The 25977-nt window shown below is 35.9% G+C and overlaps 1 protein-coding gene across 2 annotated transcripts in view; it reads left to right on the top strand.

Moving 5' to 3' along the window:
* GPHR (Golgi pH regulator) overlaps nucleotides 1-25977 on the top strand; it is a 314568-nt gene that overhangs the window by 68173 nt on the left and 220418 nt on the right. For both annotated transcript variants that reach the window (XM_090412614.1, XM_090412615.1), the window contains exon 5: nucleotides 350-454. In XM_090412614.1, coding sequence (XP_090268740.1) covers nucleotides 350-454 — 105 coding nt within the window. The remainder of the gene's footprint in view (nucleotides 1-349; nucleotides 455-25977) is intronic.

The following is a 25977-nucleotide window of genomic DNA, read 5'->3' on the forward strand; positions in this document are numbered from 1 at the left end:
TCAATAAAAATAAACAGCCCTAATGAACATGGCCTTCATTACTTAAAAAAACAGTAAAAAGACTAATGGAAAAATCATAAAATACTTCACTGGGTGGGTTAGAGCTTGTTGATGATTCTCCACCAACACAAGCATCACCTACCAAAATAATATTCTTTGACAGGTGATATTTTTTAATAATAATGTATTAATTGGGGTTAGGTCCCCCAATATTGAAAAGCATTTAAATTTTGTTCTGAGCATTGCCAGAGCATTCAGACATTAAATATCATTATGTATTATTTTATGTTATTTGTTTCATTTTTATACAACTGTTGGCAGTGCCTTAACTACATATTTTTGTTTTTAGTACAGAGGCAGTTTATCAAACCACTTAGTATATCAGCATGGTTAGGATTTATGTATCTGTTTTGGAAATTAGGCGATCCTTTTCCAATTCTTAGTCCCAAGCATGGTAAGTCTTAATTGGTATGTTCTGTAGTCAAATAACTATTATATGAATAGTTTAACTATTATATGAATATAATAGCCCTTAGTGAGTACATTACTTTTAAGAACTTTAGAATCAAAGAGAACAACTTTGAGGAAATAAAAGTTGCAGAATTGATAAATAGAAAGTGAAAAGCGGTATAATCAAAATATGTAATTTGGAGAAACTTAGCTTCAAATCCACTTGAATAGATTTGGAATTAGCTTTCTAGAAATACTTTTTCATTGAAAGAATGGAAGTGTAAGAATCACTAAAACTGGCTATTGAGCATATGTGCTGGCACTCTTGGAGTGGTGTATTTGAGAATGGAAATTATCAAAGAATGCAGAATATACTTTCTTAGATCTCAAGTATGAATAGGACAGTTGTTAAAAGATGCAAGGGTTTCCTGGTATTAGTCACACTAATATTGGGAAACATCAAAAATAAGAGAAAGTGAGGACTTTTTTACTTTATTTATGTATTTATTAATTAATTAATTTTTTTTATGGGAGAACCCATCCATGAGAGGTTTCTCCTTGAGGGGAGAAAAGAATATGTGGAATTATAAGGTGAATGATTATAATAGACTTAGATACCAGCTTGGGATGGTTCTATGGTTGAAAATCTATCGAACTAACCCAAACTGGTTTGGGAATTAGAGATATCAGCACTGCATGAGAGAAATTTAAGAAATATTTAGTTGTAGCAGTGACAGATTGCAAGCTTCAAGTGAAAAGATAACATAATTTAGTGTAAAATGGATAACTAGAATATCAAACAGGAACTACATATGAAAAAGAAGTTATCAAATAACTATTAAGAGAGTAGATATTATTTCTGGAAAAATGTAGCAAAAATAGGCAAAAATGGCCATAAAAATTAATATTAAAAGAAAGGGTTCATAAAAATTCATTGAAAGATAGTTTACTGAATGGGAATTAATTGAAAAAGAAATTTGTTGAGTAAACAATTGATCAAACACCAATTTAATGAGTGGGAATTCATCGAGCAGCAATTCATCATATGACAATTTGTCATAAACCGCTGTTAATTCATAATTTTGAATTTGAAGATGAATTTCTTTCACCATTTATAGAAAGAGTAATTTTCTTGCAAATTATTGTTTTAAAGTGTTCTGTAACAACACCTAACATTATCTAAGATGCAGACAACATACGTAGATGGTCGTGAAGATTTTTTTTCTTATTTGTTGTATTTTAGAACATTATTCTGTGTTATCTGCTACTCTGTTTATCTCTCTAAACAAAAAAATTTTGTTCTACGTAATTTTTTCACAGTAATAATGTCAGATTGAAATCAAAACTGAAAAATTTTAATATAGATCTTAATTACAAAATTTCATTAAGTTTCATCCACCCAGCATAACACTATCAATGTCATTTCAAAACATCTTTGCCAAAATTTTCTAATAACAAAGCCACATGTAACTAAAACTATGTGCAGACAAATTCTTTTACATGTCCCAAATCCTGAAGTATATCAAATTCAACTAAGTCATAGAATTACCACAATGTATAATTTGGAGATGTTCATTTGTAGTCCTCAGTATAGTTGAAATAAAAATTGATATGATATGGCATGACAAATTTTTGTAAAAGGTTCAAGTATCAAATCTGAGTAAAATTCATCCCATAATAGCTATTGTATGGGTGTCATATAATTTTTTTTTTTTTCAGTTTAGCAGAAATATTTTCATTATGTACAATGAACATCTTTATTCGCATTTCAACATATTCTTTTACACAATCTTCAATGAAGTGCTGCATATATTTTCCATTGAATTTGATTGTAATTTTTTATGTAATAATTAATGTTTTATTATTTATTTTTATTTATTTGATTAAATTTGTGATTAAGAAAATTTAAGTTATTTGAAGATAATTACACAAAGAACATTCAAGATAATTAAAGTGCAAGTTAAACATGGGCATTGAAATGGTAATAATAATTCTGTTTATTGCACTCGACTACTAAAGTTTAGTACAGAACTGCTGAGTACATTTTTTTAATAAATAATAAATGTACATAATGTACATTAATTACATCCCCACCACCAATGTTGCATTGCACTGTTTTTCTTTTGTCCTGCTGACATCCTTCAAGCTTGTGTTTTAGCTTATCTGAGGATGCTTTTGATTTACTTGTAATATCAACATCATGTAAACTGTCCTACTTTGGCCAAACAGGCAGGACAGCAAATATCAGAATCTCAGAACACAAGGATTACATCCGATTTCACCAGTACAGCCACTCTGGGCTTGCAGACCACGCTCTGGATACTCGCCACAGAATAAGATGGAAGAAAGCCACAGTAATACACCGCAGCAAGTTCAAGTATGAAAGACTATTCATGGAATCAGCCTCGGCCCTTAGGAACATGCCAAACCTCAACAAATTTGGATGCATGAAACTGCCCCAAATTTGGGAAACTTTTATCAAAAGAACTTCAGCCCAAAGGCCAAGAACTACCTATATAGCCCGCCAGGGGGCACCATCAGGACTTTAGGAAAATGCTAGCGTCCTAGCCTCAGTCTCATTTGTTGTATTAGTACTTGTGTGCACGTGTCTTTTTAGTAAGTTCCCAAGAAGATGGCAACGTAACGTTCGCCGAAATATCGGAAAGTGTATATTAAAGTTTATTTAATCTATATTTCCAGTATACGCTGTCAATTCCTTAAATATTAGTTATTATGTCTAACCAGCGTATAAGCCTCTCAACAAGAATAACATCATGTAAAGTTTCTGTTTAATGCCACTTATGCTTCTGATTGAACACACAGAAACGAATACAAGTCAGATTCAAAACTGAATCTCTCTCTATCTCACGCACACATGCTACCCTCCCACATGTTCCTATTTTAATCATCTCATCTCTATTTATAGGCAGCAGGCTGAAGTGGGGGTCAGCATGTTTGTCTTTGTGTTGGCACTTCAGAGAACTTTTTATACCTGTTTGAAGTAATTTCTGTTTAATTTTCAGTACTGTTATAGTATCTGCATAGCACAGTTTTCAGCTCTCTATACGTCCCAAGGTTTCTCTTTTTGAATGGCATTTTGTTTATCATTGGGTATATAAAAGCTGTGGGTGTATTTCTTTAGTGATTGTTGTATTTATATGTGAGGTAGTTCATTGATTTGATCTTGTTATCTAATATGCTGTTTTGGTTATTCTGTAGTTAGGGTTGAAGTAGTGTTTTAACATGATTGTGTAGTGGCATAGGTGTTTTGCCTTAAATATTTTTGTTCTGTTATTGATCTTGTATGAGTAAGGCATCTTCTCTTTCTTCTCAGAAAATCAGTTTTATCATTTTATATTACAGTGAGTGTAATCTGTTCAGTTTATAGTCAGTGGCAAATGCATATCTAAAGATGTTTTCAATTAATACTTTATAGATTACTGTTTTAATTTATGTGTAAACTGTGGCTTTTAATTGGTATAGTTTGCTAGCGGGGCAGTGGGTCAAAGTTGTATAACTGAGAGGAGACCTCCACATAGCCTTTAAAGGAATGTGGAAAACCTACCAGGGCTTCTGACCTAAAGTCCGTTCCTCACCTTCTCGTGGTGCACCCTGTTAGGTATCTACCTAGATACTGAACGAACGAGGATGGGCTGGCAATTTGGAATTTAGCCGACCAAATTATATTCTTATTAGCTTAAACCAAAATACAAAATGGCTGGGGCGTCGCCCGGTTAAACAAGGCTCTCATTGTTTTTGCCAAGAAACCAGAGCGAACAGCAAAAAGTCAGCTACTGGAACAAATCTGAAAACACACCCCAACTCAACATCACCAGAGTTAAAGATCAGTACTGTCAACATAAGAAGCCTGAATGGCAAAGAAATGGAGCTAGCTGAGGAATTAGATAAGTACCTGATCGACATAATAGGGGTGACTGAAACAAAAAAGACAAAAACTGGTGAGATCTTTCTGAGCATTAAATACAAAATGTTATATTCAGGCAATGACAATCAAGGAAAACGAGTAGCCATGGTACAAAATAAAGACTTATTGTTACATAGACCATATATTTATAACGTACTTGTGTTCTTACAAATTGCCTACTGGTTTCACTAGTAACTGACTAGCTTTCTCAAGGCTTGCATAGTACAAAAAAAGGTAAATGCAAAAAAGGTTTAAAAAAAGGTTTAAAAATACAAAGAACCGTTAGTATCTGTTAGGTAGCTAGGGTGACACGTTCGCATGACATAACTACTCAGCATCATGAACACACGTTACATGCGCACACGTAATATGATTATTCGTGTACTGTAGCTCTGTTGAACTGAGGGAGTTAATTAGATTTTTCCAGGTATCGTTCAGAATGGTCCCTTGATTTCTGTTTAGGTTACTTCCCGTACGTAGTACAACTGCCGCTTCTTTAAATACTCGATGTCTGTAATCCTCGTCTATGTAGGGCATGGAGCTGTTATTCCATGCCCTAAAAGACCAAAACTGGTGAGATCTCTCAGAGCAATAAATACAAAATGTTATATTCAGGCAATGACAATCAAGGAAAGGAAGGAGTAGCCATAGTATTCAACACAAAATACGAGGCTAATCTTCTTGAATAGCAGACAGTCTCAAGTAGAGTGATGTGGGCAAACATGAGAATGGGGAACTGGACAATGAGACTTATTTGCACCTATGGTCCCACAGAAGGTTCTACTAAGGTAGAAGTGGAGGAATTTTTTGAGGCTTTAGAAAAAGCAACTGACACAATGAAAAAGGAAAAGTTGGTCCTTGTTGGGGATCTAAATAGCAGAGTAGGAAATGATTGTGAAACATACAAAAATATTTTGGGAAAATTTGGAGAAAAGAGCAAAGCTAATAATAATGGCAAATATCTGTTGGATTTCTGCTCAGGACATGGACTGGTTATTACTAACACTATGTTCCAACATAAAAATGTGCACAAATTCACATGGAGAGAAGAGGCTAGGAATAAGAAAAGTCTCATTGACTATGTTATTGTTGATAGTGATATTTTCTCCCTGGTGCAGGACACCAGAGTGTACAGAGGATTTGAAATTGAAAGTGATCACTATTTAGTCTTGTGCAGGATAAAATTGAATTTCATATTGAAAAAAATAACATGTAAGAAAGTTTTAATGCAAATAAAAGTTGAGCGGCTCTCAGATGTGAACTGTAGACTAAAATACACAAAGATTATTGAAGAAAAAATTAAAATGTTTGAGAACAGGAACCAAACCTTGGTTTGGTTCCTGTTCAAGTGGCAAGCCTTGAAGAAAGCTGTCATTGATTCTGCCAGATAGGCATGTGGTGAAGTTGTCTGCAAGGATAGAAAAGTCAGAACTCCATGGTGGACACAGGAAGTTAAAAAGGCAGTGAAGGAAAAGAAGAAAGCATATCAAAAGTTCCTGGCAAATAAGTCAGCTTGTGCTCTTAGAGAATACAGAGACAAATGTAGGAAAGTTAAACACTGTGTAAAACTAGCTAAACAAAAGTCATTGTTTAAAATCATTAAACTTGACATTGTCAGCATCCAGGAATGTGTTAGCAGAGCTAATCTCAGGTGGTATGGTCACTTAAACAGAATGGGTGAGGAAAGATTAGCAAAACAAGTGTTCTCTGCCAGGTTGGCAGAAAACAACCCAGAGGAAGACCAAGATATAGGTGGATTGATACGGTACAAAGTGCCTTAGACGATAGAAATATAAGATCTGATAATGTCAGAGTCTTGACAAGTAACAGACTGATTTGGAGGAAAATTGTAGATAGGAAGTTAGTAATGATATAAATTTTTCATGTAGTACTAACATATCCTGTTCACCCCTTGAGGATACATGGCAGGAATTTGATGATGATGATAGTTTGCTAGCTGTTATCCAGAATTTGGCAGGCAGTTTACATGGCCATTCCAATTTAGATCACCATTGAAGTGAAGTCTGAGGTATTGTATTGACCTGTGCAATAGTTGTGGTTTTAGTAGGATTGGTGTCTCAAATATGGGAGGGCAGATGTTGAATAGTGAAATACTTAACTTCTGTGGGTTGGGTTTGTGAGTTATTGAATATCATTAATTTGGTTTTCTCAGAGTTTATATGTATGCTATTTTCGGTTAGTCAATTGGCCATAAGGCTAATGCTGCATATTGGTGTAGTCATTATGAATGGACATCATGTCCATGTTGTATATTAGAAGTTCACTTTTTAATTGGAGTTGGTTAATGTCATGCTTGTATATGTTAAATAGAATTGGAGAAAGAACTTTCCTGTGGTGATTCATAGGTTGCTGGTAACTCTCTACTGTGGGTTAATCCTATGCGAGTAATGTACCTTCTATTTTCCAGGTACATTTTTAACCATAAGAGTAGAGGTCCACTAATTTCATTGTGTTTTAGCTTGTCCAGTAGGGTTTTGCATATAATTGTGTTGAATGCTTTTGTTAGATTGATAAAAACTTATGTTCTGATGTTATCTAATGCAGCATTTATTATGTCAGTGAAATCTTCCAGGAGCATTGTTTTCCTTTATTCTTTTGAAAACCACATTGTGTTGTTGGGAAAATGTGAAATTTTTCTGTATATGTGAAGAGTTTGTGATTGGTATTATTTTGTGTTTGTGATAATGATGAAATTATTATTAGGAAATCTAACTAGTCGAGTGGTTAGCCTAGTGGCTATGTGCTTTGCAATCATATGCCTGGGAAAGGAGTGTCCTGGGTTCGATTCCCATCGCCGACATGAGGAGCTTAAGGATCTTTCTCAGTCATAGCCATGTTAGCTGGTCTTGGGCATGGACAGCAGGGCTTTTTTGTCCCCAGTTTATTTGGGATTTTTCCACTCGCAAGCAGGCAAACCGGCCTTGTGAACACACACAGCTACAGCCATAGAATATACCTGGTGACATAGGGCTAATCACCTTATCCTCAGGATGGGAAAGGCTTAGAAGGGCATGAGATAGCTCTGTAACATGCCAGTAGGCCTAACACGTAGTAGGGAGAAGAAGGAAATTAATTAGGAAAGTAACGATTCAATATATTGTTGTTAGTGAACCATCTGACCTGATTATTATTAATGTATTTATTGCAAAATGCTGATATTCTGATGTGAAGGGAAAAAAGTTAAATTGGCAACCATATCATGATGTTAATCACTCATAAATTTCATTACCACAATATTTTGGTAACATGTGCAAGATACTAAAAAACAAAAGAGTGTTGTTTTTCACACTAAATTTGTTTCATGTTTGTTTTCTGTGATTAAGTACAGCTTAAATTTTGTATTTTATGTGCATACTTGCATATGGTTGCTTTTATGGCTTATGTTATTTTTGTTTTCAGTTTTGGATAACTGACTAATCTCTCACTTTCTTTCTTTGTTTTTTCACCCTTATTATATCAATTTTTTTGTATTGGAACTCTAAGCCTACAATTGTACCTTATAAAATTATTCTGCAAATCAACAGGTTAATTTTTGCCATTGTTTTGATGTTTCCTCCATTTTCTACACATGTATAAAGCACTTAAAACACTTAAAAAGCATCGTCATTATCATCATCAAATTCCTGATATATATACCCTCAAGGGGAGGGTATATAGGATATGATAGTACTACATGAAATATTACATCATTACTAACTTCCTATCTACAATTTCCTGTGATGCTTCATATATTCTGTTACCTGTCAAGACTCCAACATTATCAGATCTTATATTTCTATCTTCTAAGGCACTTTTTACTGTATCAATCCACCTATATCTTGGTTTTCCTATGGGTCTTTTTTCGCCAACCTGGCAGAGAACATTTGTATGGTCACTTAAACAGAACCCATCCTGTTTAAGTGACCATACTAACGCATTCCTGGATGCTGACAATGTCCAGTTCTTTCCTAATATCCTCGTTTTTAATATGATATTGCCATTGATGCCATCTGTTCACGCCACTAATCTTTCTCACGACTCTCATATCCACGGTCTCTAGCCTTTGGTCAAGTGTTTTATTTCTGACCCAGCTCTCATATCCATAAGTCAAAATTGGCTTGAATACTGTCTTGTATACAGCTAATTTAGTGTTTTGGCTAATTTCTCTTTTATTCTATATAAATTTATTCAGTTGACTTCCTACCATACCAGCTTTGTTGATTCTGTTGTCTATTTCTATATTTATTTTACCATCTTCACTAAAAATTATGCCTGAGTAGCTGAAACTCAGAGAACCTATAGTTACTTGTTCTATAGGTTCTCCATTCACAATGCAGTTGATATTTTCAACATTTCTGCCTATTTTCATTGTCTTTGTCTTTTTAATGCTGACCTTCATACCATATCTATTACAACAGTTATTCACTTTAGTCAGGGAATCTTGCAGACTTGTAGCGGATTTATTTACAAGTTTAACATCATTCGCATAAAGCAAAGAGCTGAGATTAACATCTCCAACTTCGATATCAGGTTTAATACCACTTTCCTTCATAATGTGATCCATATAGATAATGAATAACAGAGGGGATAATGTACATCCTTGTCTGACACCAGATTTAACATTAAACCAACTTCCTGTACTTTACTTCCTTCAATTTTAACTGCTCACAACTCAAATAAAGACTAAGTATTACTTGATATAATGTCCTATTGCCACCATATAACTGTAGCATATTGAATAGCTTCTCTCTTGGCACCTTGTCTTAGGCCTTTTCCATATCTACAAAACTTAAATACAGATCTTTGTTATATTCCCTTGATTTCTCAACTATCTGTTGTAAAGTGAAGATCTGATCCTGACAGCCTCTATTTAGCCTGAATCCATCTTGTTCTTCACCAAGCTTGTCTTCCACAATCCTTCTCAACCATTTCTCAAGTATACTTGCATAAATCTTACCAGGAACACTCAGTAGAGAAATACCTCTGTAATTCTCACATTCAGTTTTATTTCCCTTTTTATATATGGGTACAATGAGGAGTTCTACTCCAATCATCTGGCATTTGTCCCTCTGTCCAGGCTTTCTGAATTATGCAGTGCAGCCACTGTAAGACTTTTATACCACCATACTTCAGCATTTCTGGTCGAATATCATCTACTCCTTCTGCCTTTCCACATTTCAAGCCTTTGATGGCTTTTTCTACTTCAAGTGTGGATGTGTATTCCTGACTTTATACCTATTGAGTGTTTTTTTTTACCACTGTGCTATCACTGCTTGTTTCATTTAGCAATTTTTCGAAGTAATTACTCGATACTTCAAGGATATCTTTTTCTCCCGTTTTCATATCACTTTATCATCTCTATCTTTTACAGCATCTTTCCTCCATTTCTAAACTTCTTCAACGACCTTCAGAATATTTTGCCACCTTCTTGATATTTATTTTATATGTTCCTGCCAAAGTCCTCCCATGACTTTTGTTTAGCTAATTTTACACAGTGTTTAGCTTTATTACATTTGTCTCTGTATTCTTTAAGAGCACAAGCTGACTTATTTGCCAGGAACTTTTGATATGCTTTCTTCTTTTCCTTCACTGCTTCTGTAACTTCCTGTGTCCACCTTGGAGTTCTGACTTTTCTATTCTTGCAGACAACTTCACCACATGCCTATCTGGCTGAATCAATGACAGCCTTCTTCAAGGCTTGCCACTGAATCTCCGAGGTTTGGTTCCTGTTCGCAAACATTTTAATTTTATCTTCAATAATCTTTGTGTATTTTAGTCTAGAGTTCACATCTGAGAGCTGCTCAACTTTTATTTGCGTTAAAACTTTGTTACGTATTATTATTTTCGATATGAAATTTAATTTTATCCTACTCAAGACTAAATGGTGATTATTTCCAATTTCAAATCATCTGTAAACCCTAGTGTCCTGCACCAGTGAGAAACATTGCTATCAGCAATAATATAGAATATATAATATATAATCAATCAATAATATATAATCAATAATATATAATATATATACATATAATCAATGTACATACATATACATACAATGTACATAATATACAATGTACATAAAATACAATGTACATAATATACATACATATAATCAATAATATATATACAATCAATAATATATAATCAAGAAATAAGAAAGTCGATGAGACTTTCTTATTTCTTGCCTCTTCTCGCCATGTGAATTTGTGCACATTTTTATATTGGAATGTTGCATTAGTAATAACCAGTCCATGTCCTGAACAGAAATCCAACAGGTATTTGCCATTATTATTAGCTTTGCTCTTTTCTCCAAATTTTCCCATAATATTTTTGTATGCCTGACAATCATTTCCTTTTCTATTTAGATCCCCAACAAGGACCAACTTTTCCTTTTTCATTGTGTCAGTTGTTTTCTCTAAAGCCTCAAAAAAGTTCCTCCTCTTCTACCTTAGTAGAACTTTCTGTGGGACCATAGACACAAATAAGTCTCATTGTCCAGTTCCTCATTCTCATATTTTCCCACATCACTCTACTTGAGACTGCCTGCCTTTAATCTCGTATTTAGTGTTGCATAGTATGGCTACTTCTTCTTTTCCTTGATTGTCATTGCCTGAATATAACATTTTGCATTTATTGCTCAGAAAGATCTCACCAATTTTTGTCTTTTTTGTTTCGGTCACCCGTATTATGTTGATCTGGTATTTATCCTCAGCCTGCTCCATTTCTTTGCCATTCAGGCCTCTTATGTTGATAGCACCGTTCTTGAACTCTGGTGATTGAGTTGCAGTGGGTTTTAGGATTTGTTCCAGTAGCTGACTTTTCGCTGTTTTGCCCTGGTTCCCTGGTGAAAACACCCGGGGGCCTTGTTTAACTGGGCTACTCCCCTGCCGTCATGAAATTCTGTCATGTTATACCATCATTTTTTATTTTGGTTTAATCTAGTAAGAATAGAATTTGGTTGGCTAAATCCCAAATTGTTAGCCCATCCTCTTTCGTTCAGTATCTAGGGTAGATACCTAACAGGGTGCACCACGAGAAGGTGAGGTTTGGACAGAAGCCCTAATCGGTTTTCCGCATTCTTTTAAAGGCTAGGTGGAGGTCTCCTCTTAGTTATATAGCTTTGACCCACTTAAAAAGTATCATTCTCCAAATTGCTATTTTCATGGGTTCCTTGATAAAAAAAAAAAAAAAAAAAAAAAATTGTCTGTGTCCGAAAAAAAAAAAAAAGTATCTAAAAATTTCACTGCATTCCTTCCAGAGCACTTTGTACATAAATATGGAAACATAATATGTTCTGTTATCACCTCCTTTAACAGAGCATTTTCTATTCAACAATGTCTCTAGTTGCATTTCTAATGAAGTTGATTTAATTTGTTCTACGTATCTATTTGTTGTATTTTATTTTTAATTAGATTTCAAGAATAATAGAGGAAAAAAAATGTGTCTGGTGATATGAAAGCGTAAAATTGAATAGTATTTGAACCAGTAGCGAATTGATAGATACAGATACCAGAAGGAGAGATAATTTATTATTATTATTATTATTATTATTATTTGAGAATTACAGAGGAATTTCTCTACTAAGTGTTCCAGATAAGATTTATGCTTGCATAAATCTGAAAAGGGGTTAAGAATGATTATGGAAGAGCAACTTGGAGAATAACGAGCTGGGTTCAGTTCAAATAGAGGTTGTCAAGATCAGATTTTCACTTTGAGACAAATAGTTGAGAAAGTGTGTGGATATGACAAGGATCTGTACTTAAGTTTTTGTAGATCTATCTGGAAAAGGAATGTGACAAAGTGCCCAGAGAAAGCTTTTCAAAACACTACAATTATGTGGGTTGAATGGAAAATTCTCTCTTCTTCTCTTGTGCTCATGGTGGGTTTAGTTCCTCAAAGATGAATTTTTATCATTTCTTTTTGTCTGCTGTCTTTTTATGAAGTTCTATTATGGAGTTTAAGTGGATGCTTTCTTTAATGTTGTCATTCCATTTCTTTCTTGGTCTTCCTCTGCTGGGCTGTCCTTCAATTCTATCATTTTAATAATATGTTTGGTAGTCTTTCTATGTTCATTCTTAAAACATGTCCAAACCAGCTTAGTTGGCTCTTTTTTTTTAGTGCTGTAATTATTGCTTCTTTAAAGTTAAGTTCTTCTCTGAACTTTTTCATTTGTTTTTCTTTCTGTCCAGTTTGTTCTATTGATTTTTCTTAGGCATTTCATTTCAAAAGCATTGACTTCATCCGTTTCTGTTTTTTTTTTAAGCTCCAGCATTCTGAAGTCTGCCCATTGTTGTCCATCCATTAATGATTCTGTATTTGATGGTTTCACAATAGTATAGATCATCAGTGATAATTGATCCTAGGCAATTGAACTGCTTTGCTTGTTCCATATTATTCTTTCCATTTTCATTTGGATTGCTTCCCTTTTTCTTCCTATTACCATTAGTTTTGCTTTACTAAAATTGATTTTCATATCATATTTGTTACTTGTTTGATGCAGCTTGGTCAGGATATTTTCTAATATTTCTTGGCCGTCTATAGTGATTACTATGTCAGCATGCTTTAAATGTGTTATATTTCTTCTATTTACATGCATTTTTGGAAATTATGGAGACAACTACCGTGTTTGAATAAAAACTTTAGTTTAATATTACTAAAATTTTACAATTCGACGTTTCGACCTTTATGTCAAGGTCATCTTCTGGAGCGTACAAATATACACAAGAAACAAGCTATACTACAATCATACTGGTTCGTTAAAGACACTGACTAACCGCTACCACAATTGTTGGCCTGACCTCTGGTGAAAAAAAAGAAAAAAAAAATTATGCATCAATGCTAGAGTCCTATTATTTGTGTTGTCTACTATATACATATATTAACATCATTCCAGCCAGTTGGAGTGGAATGGTTTCTAATACTAGCGGATTGGCTAGAGTCCTGACTTATGTTGAATCTTTCATATTAGGTTGGCTGAATGTGTGCCATCCAGATCCTTGGAATTTTCATACCATCTTTATTGTTGATATTTGGGTGGTTTATCAGGATTTCGCAGGATTCTTTAAATTTTCTTTTGTACCATGTTTTTGTGTGGCGTAAGGAGCAGGTGCTTTTCCAGTTGATTTGGTGTAAGGTGTTAAGTGCATGGTCTGAGAGGCCTGCTTCACCATAATGGTTATATTTAATGTGTCTAATGTGTTCTTTCTTGCATATAGGGATTGGCCGTCCTGTTTCACCAATGTACGGTAAGTTACAGGTGCAGCGGATGCAATAGACTCCAGGATGTGCTAATGGGAGGAGAGGATCCTTAGAGGAGCTGAATATGGTTTTAAGTTTAGTGGGTGGTTTAAAGGTGGCATTGAGGTTATAATGTTGTAGGATTCTGTTGATTTTTTCTGATAAAACCCTTTAATGTATGGGATGGCTATGGTTTTACTGTAATCTAGATTCATTTTTGTTGTGGTTTTATAGAGTATTTTATTGACAGTATTTTTGTTATAGCCATTGTTTATGAATGTGTCACTAATGATTTTTAGTTTTTGTTTCAGGGCTTGCTGGTTAGAGCAAATAGTTGTGGCTCTGTTTTTAAGGGTGTTTATGACTCCATATTTTTGTGCTGGGTGGTGGTATGAATTCGCATGTATGTATTGGCCCGTGTGTGTGTGTCGGTTTTCGGTAGACCGTGAAGGATAGACTGCCTGAAGGAAGACATGTAACTAGTGTGTCTAGGAACGGGAGTGAATTTTGGTTTTCGATTTCGATGGTAAATTGTATGCGTTCGTGTTGTTTGTTTAGGTGGCTGAGGAATGTGTTTAGCGTTTGTCGCCCGTGCAGCCAGATCGCGAACACATCGTCAACGTATCTGAGCCAGATTGTCTGTCAAAGCGTGGCGGAATCAAGAACCCTTTGCTCAAAGGTTTCCATGTAGAAGTTCGCGATTGGAGGGGATAATGGTGAGCCCATGGCTGTACCTTCCTTTTGTAGGTAGAATTTGTTTTGCCACACGAAGTAACCAGACTTTAGTACGTGGGCAAAGAGGGCCGTAATGTCGGGCGGAAATTTGTTCTGTAGTAGGAGAATTGTGTCATTGATGGGGACATTAGTGAAAAGGGCAGAAACGTCAAAAAAACTGACTAATAAGTCGTCTTTGTCGAGTGTTATATTTTTGATTTTGTTTATAAAGTGTTGTGTGTTTTTTATGTAGGAGGGGGAATGACCTACCAACTCCTTGAGTGTTGCCGCTAATTTTTTGGCTAGGTGGTAATTGGGACTGTCTATTCCTTCCACTATTGGTCGAAGGGGCACATTTTGTTTGTGTATTTTCGGAACTCCATATATTATGGGGGGGGGGGCGTAGTGGGGGTTTGAGTTTTTTTTAACTGTGTCTGGTGGCCAAGAAGTGACGGACTTTAGTAGTTTTTCTGTTTTGTCCTTTATCCTTTTTGTTGGGTTATAATTTACCATTTTATATGTGTTGTTATTGGCTACTGGTTGGTTCATTTGTAGTATGTATGTTGACCTGTCAAGGACAACAGTGGCACTGCCTTTATCAGCTTTCGTTATTATTATGGTTTGTTTGGCTTTTAATGATTTAATTGCTGCTAATTCTGTTTTAGTCAGGTTGTTCTGTATGGTTTTCTTGGTATTTAGGACATTACTGGTTTCTAGTCGTATTTTATCTGCTATGTTGTTAGGTAGGGATCTGATGCCTCTTTCAGTGTGGTAGATAAAATCCAATTTGTTTACCTTTTTAGACGCTATTGCATAGTTCAGTCCTTTATTCAGCAGCGTGAGTTAGCCAATCAGAGGACTTCCTCCCCGAGAAACAACAATGAACAACAAACAAGGGAGACAAGGAGCGACCAACCACCGACAAGCAAGAACCATGTGATTAACCTATCAAGCCACACCCTTAACAACGCCGTTCCAACAACACAAATAATAGGACTCTAGTGTTGATGTATAATTTTTTTTTTTCACCAGAGGTCAGGCCAACAATTGTGGTAGCGGTTAGTCAGTGTCTTTAACGAACCAGTATGATTGTAGTATAGCTTGTTTCTTGTGTATATTTGTATGCTCCAGAAGATGACCTTGACATAAAGGTCGAAACGTCGAATTGTAAAATTTTAGTAATATTAAACTAAAGTTTTTATTCAAACACGGTAGTTGTCTCCATAATTTCCAAAAATGCATTCGGATCACCGTGCAAGCCTAAAAGAAAGGATTCTTCTATTTACAGTTATGCCTTCACACATCTGTAGTCCTTTGTCTACTACTTCTTTTAGGTACAGGTTGAATAAATATGGTGACAATGGACAGCCTTGCATAACTCCTTTTTAAATTTCTATTTGATCTGTTTCTATGTTTTTGTAATTCACTATTGTTTGTGTTTCTGAATAGTAATTCTTGATACAATTTAATAGATATTTGTTGAACCCTCTGTTTTCTAGAATTTTAATGAGTTTGCTTCTGTTCATTGAGTCAAAAGCCATTTTGAAGTCAATAAAACAGCAGCAGAGTTTTTTATTTTTGTCTCTCATAAGATCTACTAATCTGTTTAATGTGAAAATTGCATCTATCATACTTCTGCTATTTCTAAATCCCATTTGCTCTTCTTCCATCTGTTTTCATAGGAATGTTTAACTCTGTTTTGAAGAATCCTGATGAATATTTTATAGCATTGGCTTAGGTCTATAGTTAGTGCAGGATCTGACATCTCCTTTTTTGTGGATGAGTATGATCTGGCCTGTTCTCCATTCTGTTGGTAAATTTCCTTTCTTTAGTATTTTGATGAACAGTTCCCTTAGGTAATTTATTATGCTTTCTTCCCCTTTTTCTAGAAGTTCTTTTTTGAATGTTGTCTATGCCTGGTGCTTTATTATTTTTCATTTGTTTGATTGCTGTATGTAATTCTTCATTTAGTATGTCTTTTGTGTCAGAAGTTTCTTCTGGGTTGAAGGCGTCTGATCTATGTTTTCTTCAGCTGCAAATGTTTCTTTGAAATTATTAGTCTATATTTCTTTTATTGTTTCACGGCTACTTGTTGTGTTTCCATCTTTTTGCAATATTGAAACTGGGTTTGGTGAGTATGTTCTAGTTATCTCTTTAACTATTTCATAAATGGTCTCGAAGTCATGTTTTTTGTATGCTTCTTCACGTATTTTTGCTTTTTCTTCTAAATATGTGATTTTTGCTAATCTACAGTTTTTTGTCTATTTCTTTTTTCAAATTTTTGTATAATTTTTCTTCATTTTTTTTTCTTTTATTTTCTTCATTATCTTCTTTTGAGAGGTTAGTTTTGGATATTCTTTTTTTCTCCCATAAGTTCAAAATCTCTGACGTAAGCCAATCTTTATTTACTTTTGTCTGGTAGCCCAGGTGTTTTTGTTGCTGTTTTTTTAATAATTTCTTTACCCTTTTTTCAAGACTCTGAGACTGTATCTAAAGCAAGATACAGTAGTTCATGGTCTATATCCATTCACTCTTTTTTAATGTTTTGGCATTTTGGAAGGAATGTTTCCATGTCTTATTAATGATTATATAGTCTATACAGTTTTTGATTTTCTCTCTCTCTCTCTCTCTCAAAGATCCGGGAGACTTTTATTTTATGTAATCAATAAAAATGATATTCGCTGTCCTTCCTGTTTGGCCAAAGTAGGACAGCTTACAGCTGCAAGGGACCTGGTAAACACCAGGTAGGTCTAGGGGAAGTGGTTGGTCTTTAGTGGAGCAGATAAGGGACGCCAATTTTCTATACGGTCTGTAACACGAAGTCATGTTTTTTTTTTTGGATTTTGGTAATTTTTTCCGAGGTGCTTCTGAATGGTAATGGATTTAGAGTAATCCTTGTTGTGAAGGGGGTGGGGGTTGTGGTTCACCACTCTACCCACCCTTGGCCAACTTTTTTATGCAGACTTTTGAAGAGAAAGCCTTAAGCTCTGCCCCACAAAAACCAACCACATGGCTTCGCTATGTTGATGATGTGTTTGCTATTTGGCCACATGGCTCTGATACACTCCTCTCCTTCCTAACACACTTAAACAACCAACACCCCAGAATCAAGTTCACCCTGGAAAAAGAGAAAAACAATAGCCTCCCTTTCTTATACACACTAGTCACCTGCCAGCCTGATGGAACCTTGGTTTTCTCAGTTTATAGAAAACCCACCCATACAGGCAGATACATCCACCAACAATCCCCCCCCCCCCACCTCACAACAATAGGGAGTTATTAAAACATGACACAACAGGGCTAAACTTATCTGTTCAAATGACAATGCAATAACCACAGAACTGAACCACATCCTCAACACCTTCTCAGCCAATGCCCCCCCCCTCAAAAAAAATCCAAAAAATATTGAAACCAGTAAACCACAACCCCCCCCCCCCTTCACAACAAAGGATTACTCTAAATCCATTACCATTCCCTACATCTGAGGCACTTCAGAAAAAATTACCAAAATCCTAAAAAAAAAGATGACTTGACCTCGTGTTACAGACCATATAGAAAATTGGCTTCCCTTATCCGGTCCACTAAAGACCGACCACTTCCCCTAAACTACCTGGTGTTTACCAGGTCCCTTGCAGCTGTAAACTATCCTATTTTGGCCAAACAGGCCAAACTTTAGCTTCCTGCTTCATCCTCATTTATTGTGTGTGTAGTGCCTGCATGCACTTGTCTTTATTTTAAGTTCCTGTGAAGATGGCAACGTGACATTGCCGAAATATTGGAAATATAGATTAAAGTTTAATTTAATTTATATCCTGTGTATGTTGTAGATTCTTTAAATTATTTAATAAGCTTATAAAGAGGAATAATAAATTCTACATCTTTACTTGTTATTGTGTTTCAACATCCAAGTAATCTACTATGATAAAGAGCCAAGAGGCTTATTTTTTTTTTTATTTATTATCCCCTTAACTTAATCCAAGTAATCTATAGTTATTTCACCAACTTTTGCAGTATTCTGTTTGAACTTCAATTATCTGCCCACCATTAGCCCCAAGTCCCTTGTATTGTAAATTTCCTGCAGTTGTTTCCGCAATTCCTTCAATGTGATACATAGTATGTAACCTTTTCAACCCAAAATGCGTAACCTTTATTATTATTATTTTCATGACCTCCATGGAGTCATAAGACTCATCGTGGGAGTTCGACACTAGTCAGCATAGAGTCCATCATATCACTCCTTAAAATCATCCAGTCTGCACATTCATCGCCCTCTCAGGCAATGCATTCCATGCTCTTACCACTCTCCATGCAAAAATCTTACTTCTTACCCTTTTTCTCACCCCCTTCTTTTGAAACTTCCAGGGATGGATCCTTGTCCCTTTTCTCATTCTATCATATTAAAAATCTCCTTAGTGTTATAACCCTTCAACAACTTGAATGTATCGATCATACCCCCCCCCCTTTGCCTTCACTATCCATGCCTCAGTCTCTCCTCATAATCATTGTCGTATGGTCCTGATATCATTTTTGTTATGTCTCTGCACCCTCTCCAAGGTTACTTCATCCCCTTCAAATCCCAGTGACCAGATCTGAACACAGAAGTCCAAATGTTGTCTAATCAAAGATTTATACAATGTGACCAGTACACTTTTATTTCTCATGGTCAGTGTTCTCAACATTGCTGCAATTCTCTGAGCTGTCTTCACAGCCTTTGCAATATGTCTTTAGAACTTCAAATCTCTATCCACAATCTTCTCCATGATCTCTTGCTTCCTCTATTTCTTTCGGTATAACTTCACCAAGTGAGTATGAAGCATCCCATCTGTGGATCCCAAATTTTAAACCCTTACATTTAGTTGCATTAAACTGATATTACCATTCATTTGCCCACCTTTCCATCTTATTCAGATCCTCTTGAAGAGCCAAAACATCAACACTGTTACTAATAACCTTTCCAAGCCTTCACATCATCTGCAAACAACTGAACCTGTAGTCCTGTGACAATATCATTGACATAAAGTTTGAACTGTAATGGTCCCTGAACTGTAGCTTCTTGAACTCCACTTGTAACCTTCCTACTCCCTGATACTGCTCCCTGCTCCCCCATATGCAACGTTCTGATATCTATCAGAGAGCCAATCACCAATCCAATTCACTAACCTGCTATCCAAACTCATATGATGCAACTTAAAAATCAACTTGTCATGTGGTGCTCTGTCAAATGCCTTGGAAAAATCCAAAAAAAACTACAGTGTATGCCTACCTTCATCCACTGCTTTTGTTACTATATTGTAAAAAGTAACCAGATTACTAAAACCAGAGTGCTCTTTAACAAATCCATGCTGGCCTGCATAAATAATATTACCATCATTTTCCCAATTCTGTATACAAGTTCTCACCAATTTTTCCAAAATCTTAACAGCTACAGAAGAAATATAAATAGGCCTATAGTTTGATTCCTCCATTCTGCAACTACTCTTATGCAACGGTACTATCTTACCTTCCTTCCACTCCAGGAACTTGTCCCATTGCAAGACTTTCATTAAACAGTCAAGTTAATGGCACAGGCATTTCCACAGCACATTCCCTTAAAATATTTGGTGAAATCCCATCTAGTCCCCTTTCTTATTGATATTTAGCATACTTGGTATTCATAATACATCCTCTTCATTTACTTCTAACACTTCACCACTCATTATCCTTCTAGGAATAAAGCTTGTAGTACCAGGATGGAACACAATAATAAAGGAATCATTAAATAACTCAACTATGACATATGCTTGGGTCACCCAATTCCCATTTCCACCCATCAAGATAATCTGCCCACTATCCTTTTTCTTTCTACTTGCCACATGGTGAAAAACTCCTTGGGATTTTCTTTGGATTGCAGTTCCAGTCTCCTCTCATATTCTAATTTTTCTTACCTTACAATACTAGTCACTTTCTTTGCTTGAGCCTTATATTTCTCATGCAACTGCTCTCCACCTCTCTCTCTTTATACACCTTCCATAATCACTTTTTCTTCTGCAATTCCCCTTTTATCCCTTTTGTTACCCATTTGACTCCAAATTGCTTTATTTTCTTCACTTGATGTATGCAATCTGTCATTACTGTCAACAATTTCTTAAGTATCTCATGCGCTAATGATCCCTCTTCCTTCAAATTTTTTCATCCATTGTATTCATATTGCTGCAAGCTGGTTTCTAAGTCTGTGATAGTTGCCTGCCTTATAATTCCACATATCTTCTGTTTTGATACCTCCACATGCCTAATCATCCTCCAAGTCAGGACTACATAGTCACTCTCACCAACAATGAGGAACAAGTATGTCAATTCATTCACAGTGAGATCTTTTAATGCTATGACCAAATCTAAAGCTCTTAATCATCATGTTCTCTCCTTCACATGCTGTCTAAGACAGCTGTCCATCAAGTAATCCAAAAATTCAGTTTCCTTATTACTGCATGCTGTATCCTCTGCCCAGTTTATATAACTATAGTTGAAGTCCCCCATAATGATTGTTTGCTTCGTACTAGTCAAACTAATTTGTTTAAACATTTCCTGCTCATCATCATCTATATTCCCTGGTTTGTAGCAACATCCCACTAAATATTTTGTCTTATAAATATCTTTCTCACATCATATATTCTCAAAGGCATTAATGTTATTTCCACTGAGATTCTCTGACTTAAGAGCACACAATTCATCAATCATGAGTAACATTCCACTACCACGTTTACCTTCCCTATCCTGCAGAAATATACCATACCCTTCAATTTCTATCCCTGTTAGAACATCCTCCTCAGTTAACCAAGTTTCACTGATACCAATAACTGTTGGAGAGACTAAGTCAATCAATGCTGTAAACTTTATTCCTAATGCTTCTAGTATTTGTATACAGAAAAACTAGTGTAATGCCAGTATTCTTATAGCCATTATTACTCCCCTCATACTCCACCTGGCACTGTAATATAGTATACCCCCCCCCCTCATTTCTCTAGCCACTATCCATTTGAGACCATCCTTGCAAAACATGTGCACTAGTTTCCCTGTATTGACACACTCACTTGCCCAGAAAACAATAGTCTCTCCAAATGCCTGTGCCTATCCGTTTTCAAATTTAATCCATCCCTTGCATACAGAGTTCTTGTATCCTCCAACCTACTTCATGCATCCACATATTGTAGATCTCATTTCCTTCATATTCTTGCTATCATCTTGTTCATCATCACTGCTCTTCTCCTCTACTCCACATTATCATAGCAGTGCAGCGTGTCTAACATCAACCTCAAATCTCATGCTATATGATTCATGCTTCTTTTCAAGTCATTTGTCCCAACCATTACTTCCATCTCCACGCTTTCATCTCTCTTCACTGCCATTGCCACACGCTTTATCGTTTCACCAGGCAAACACTCCTATGGCACTCTATGTGCACATCCCGAATCACATGCCATTCCAATCAGATTTATTTATCCTTCTCTCACTGGCATCTCCAACTCTTAAGACTTCCAATCTCTCTCTCTCTCTCCTTTTTCTCCTGCTCTCCCTAATCCCTGTCACTTCTCTGTCACTTGCTTCCACACTCTCTCCTCGTTTTCTTCAATTTCCTTTCTGCCACACACATTCCTCTTTCTTCAATTTCCTCTCTTCCACTGTCTCTCCCATTCTCTCACCTTCCTCTCTCCTTTGCTCTCTGATGACTTGCTTTTACACTGACACAACTTTCTGCAATTCCTCTCTTCTCTTGTTTCTCTCATCTTCCAGTCTGATATCATTCTCTTACACCTACTTTCAATCTTCTCACACTAGTCAAACCTTCTATCCTTCCAAGATCTTTTCAATTTACCCTCCTCAACTCAGAAGTTCTATTTCTCACTCCACACATTGTGCTTTCAAATGAAATTCACAAACACAATCATGGCCATCAAAAAAATTACTGATTAAGAATTTTTTTTTTTTTTTTTTTTTTTTGTTGTATATGCAGCATTCCCATTTAAAATTTTCACTGGCCGTCACTGTAGGAGACATACAGCTGTTTGCTGAAGATGCAAAAATAAGCAGGATAATTAAGAGTAAGACAGAGATGCAGCACTTGTGGAATGATTTGAATACTAGAATTGTGGGCAAATGCAAATGGATGCTAGTTCACTGTTAGTAAATGAAAAGTTGTGCACTTCGTGTGATGTGATTTCCTTTAGCATATCTTCTCTCCTCCCTTTTTTTTTATTTCACCTATCAGTCAAGCATCCCACAAAGACTCACTCTGTCTTCATAGGTAGTATTCCACAGACCACTCACCTCTGGATGCTCTCCACTGCTTACTCATCCCCAAGAAACCCTGGTAACTATACCAGGGTTTCTTGGGGATGAGTAAGCAGTCTAGATTACTGAACACAGTAATCTAGATGTGGTTGTAACAAGGCTCTATAAAGAGGAATAATAATTCCCTCATCTCTGCTTGTTATTGTGTTCTTCAATAACCAACTAATCCTGTGAGCTACCCTGGCTACTTTAGCAATATGCTCCTCTGAACTCTAAATTTCAACTCTCTTCTATTACAGTTTGGCAAAAAAAAAAAAAAAAAACTACTGAACTTCAACACCCCCTTCAGTACATGCATATGTCATACCACTATGAAGTATGCCATTCGATTTCATGCAGTTTAATGGTGTAGAGTCTACGCCATTACATTTAGCTGCATCAGTGGTGTTAACATTGAAAGAAAAAACATTTATTGTTGAGCATTATTTTTGTATGAACGGAGTTGATAGAGCAAATGGTCCAAACCTATGACATGTTTGTTCATTGTTTCCATAAGTGTGTCCTGAGTAATTTTGTCATTATTGCCTTAATTCAGAGGTTCCGATATACTGGGAGTGTTCTGCCACAATGAAAAGGGCATTTGGGGAGACCACAAACTGTTAACACAAATGAGAATCACAGGTGCGTGCTGGAGCAAGTGTTACTGTCTCTGAATCACAGTCAATGATGAACAGTGGTAAAAACTTTAGATACCAAGTTGGCCATTACAGATAATCCTTAAGGAGCTGGGTTCCTTTTCGTATGTCATTCAGGTGGGTCAGTGTTTAACAGAAATAGATTACGCTGTGTGGTGAGACTGCTGCGCATGCATGTATTCTGGCTGGTTTCAGTTAAGATACATCCTTCCTCCTTAATGTCTGGTTCTTAGACAAAGCACATTTCTATTTAAGCGATCACATAAACAGAAGAACCTAGAGGTTTCTTGGTTTCTCGAGACCTGAATTTGTCCAAGAGAAACCTCTTCACAACGAGAAAGTCACTGCATGGTGTGCGGTTTCTGGCCATGGCATAATTGGGTCCTACTTCATTGAAGAGGATGGTGTAACCATTACCTTGAATAGCCAATGCTACATCAAGAATGCATTGGTTTCATTCACCCAGGATTTGCATAGGATGTGTCTCCTGTAAAAAAACATTCCATTTCATGCACAGGTATTCCAACAGTACAGAGCAACCTGTCACACATCACATGTTCTAGAGCCTGTTTATTAGAACACTTCCCTGGGAATCTTATTTCAAGGTTAACAGAATTCCTGTACCCTTCACGTTCTCCTGATCTCTCATCAGTTGATGCCTCATGGACTTCCATGACCTGCCTTCAAGCCTTGATGAACTAAGGTATAAAATTTACATGATATATCCAGCAGATGTCCAAGCCCTTGTTTCCCAAGATGACAGAGAACCTTCGTATGCACTATGAAACCTGTCTTGAAAGACAAGGTGCCTATTTTGAGCACATTATCTACCATTGTTAATGCTTTATGTGACCAAGATTCCACCGTTAGTTGTGGATATACATATCATCATGTGTAAACATATATTTCTTTGTTAATGAACCCATTTGCTCCATAACATATATCATTCTATTCAGTTTTTTTGTGGCCATACTATACTACTACACCCAAATCCTTGGCTTCATCAATTTCCTGGAGTAAGTAGATTTCCCTCAATGTGGCACATAGCTTGTAATCATTGTATCCCAAAATGCATAACTATATTCTTTCCCACATTAAATTGACATACATTATGATTTATCTGTACTGTCAGCCTATTTAAATCATTTTACAAGCTCTGAACATCACCTTGATTAACCATTACTCTACCCAACTTTGCATCATCAGCAAAAAAATTTGTTGCCTGGGTGGTCAAGTGGTTAACGTACCACTCTCCAACAGGCTGCTGATTCGAATCCTATTGTGGGCAGGGATGCTTGTGATTGCCTTGAGGTGGTAGATGAATTTGTGTGAGACTACCATTCCACTTATTGGAGGCCTGAAGTGACTTGAAAATGTTCCTTGTTTGGTCTCTAGAGGCAGAATTTCCAGACTATGTAAAAATAAATTTTTAAAAAATACAAAAAAAAAAAAAAAGTGAAATTGATAAAAATACAAATACAAATAAAAAAAAAAAATCCTTAGCTCACCCATGGTACAAAATGTTCTATAGATTCGTATATAACTTTTATGGATGGGGGCAACATAAAAACAAACAAAGAAACAACAACAAGAAGGAAAAAAAAAGAGAATATCTTCTCTTCAAATTATTTTCTACACCATTTATGTACAAATTAAATAGCAGTGGTCTAAGCACAGAACTCTGTGGCACACCGCTAGTAACCCTGGATTCTGCTCCTCCATATACTACTTTTTGGTATCTGTCCATCAGCCACTCTTATATCCATATCACCAGTTTCATATCCATCCCTATTTGCTGCAGGTTGCATAACAAAGTTCCATATGATATCCTGTCAAACTCCTTTGCAAAATCCAGCAGTATCATCATGTAACCATTCCTTATCCACCTTAGCTGTCACTTTATTATATAAATTTAGTAGATTACTAAGTCATTACCAACCCTTCACAAAGCATGCTACCTCTCATATTTGTATCCACCCATTTATTCTCTTTTTGACCAATTTTTTTTCAGTACCTTTACCACTACTCCTGAGATACTGATTGGTCTATTTTTTTACAACAAACTTAGATCTTCTTTTATTCAAAGGAATTGTTTTACACACCTTCTACTCTCTTTGGACTTTGCCAGAGCTGAGATTAAAATAAACAGCTATTCCCTGCACATTCTCTAAAACATGAGCCAATATCTCATCAATCCCACAGTTGTATTTGCATTCATATTCTGCAATATCCTAAATACTTCCAATTCTTCAATTTCTGTTCTCACATAAGTTCCTATCACCTCTGTCATAACAATATCATCACTTGGATGATATTTCTGACACATCTCACATCATTTCTGACACTCACAAAACATTTTCCAAACATCCTCTCATTCTCTACTTTCACACTACAAGCCATTCACCCTTAATAAAGAGTATGTTGGACGCTCACCACACTGCACAAAATTCCTCATGTTAAACTCTTTGAACAATAATTCCCTTGCAAAATGATCACTTAGTAATTCAACAATTTCATTTGCCTCTGTTATCTCTCTACCATCAGCACTCATCAAAGTTATCCTTCGATAATCATTCTTCCTTCTACTTGGCACATAAATAAATCCTGAAAGAAATCTTCAGGATTTCATTTTGCCTGCTTGGCTACTTTTTTCTCATAATCTGATTTTGCTGTCCTTATGATGTTGATCATCTT

The sequence above is a fragment of the Typopeltis vanoorti genome, chromosome 23, assembly GCF_054136105.1.
Source record: "Typopeltis vanoorti isolate ZY-2024b chromosome 23, IOZ_Tvanoo_1.0, whole genome shotgun sequence".
Classification (NCBI taxonomy): domain Eukaryota; kingdom Metazoa; phylum Arthropoda; class Arachnida; order Uropygi; family Thelyphonidae; genus Typopeltis; species Typopeltis vanoorti.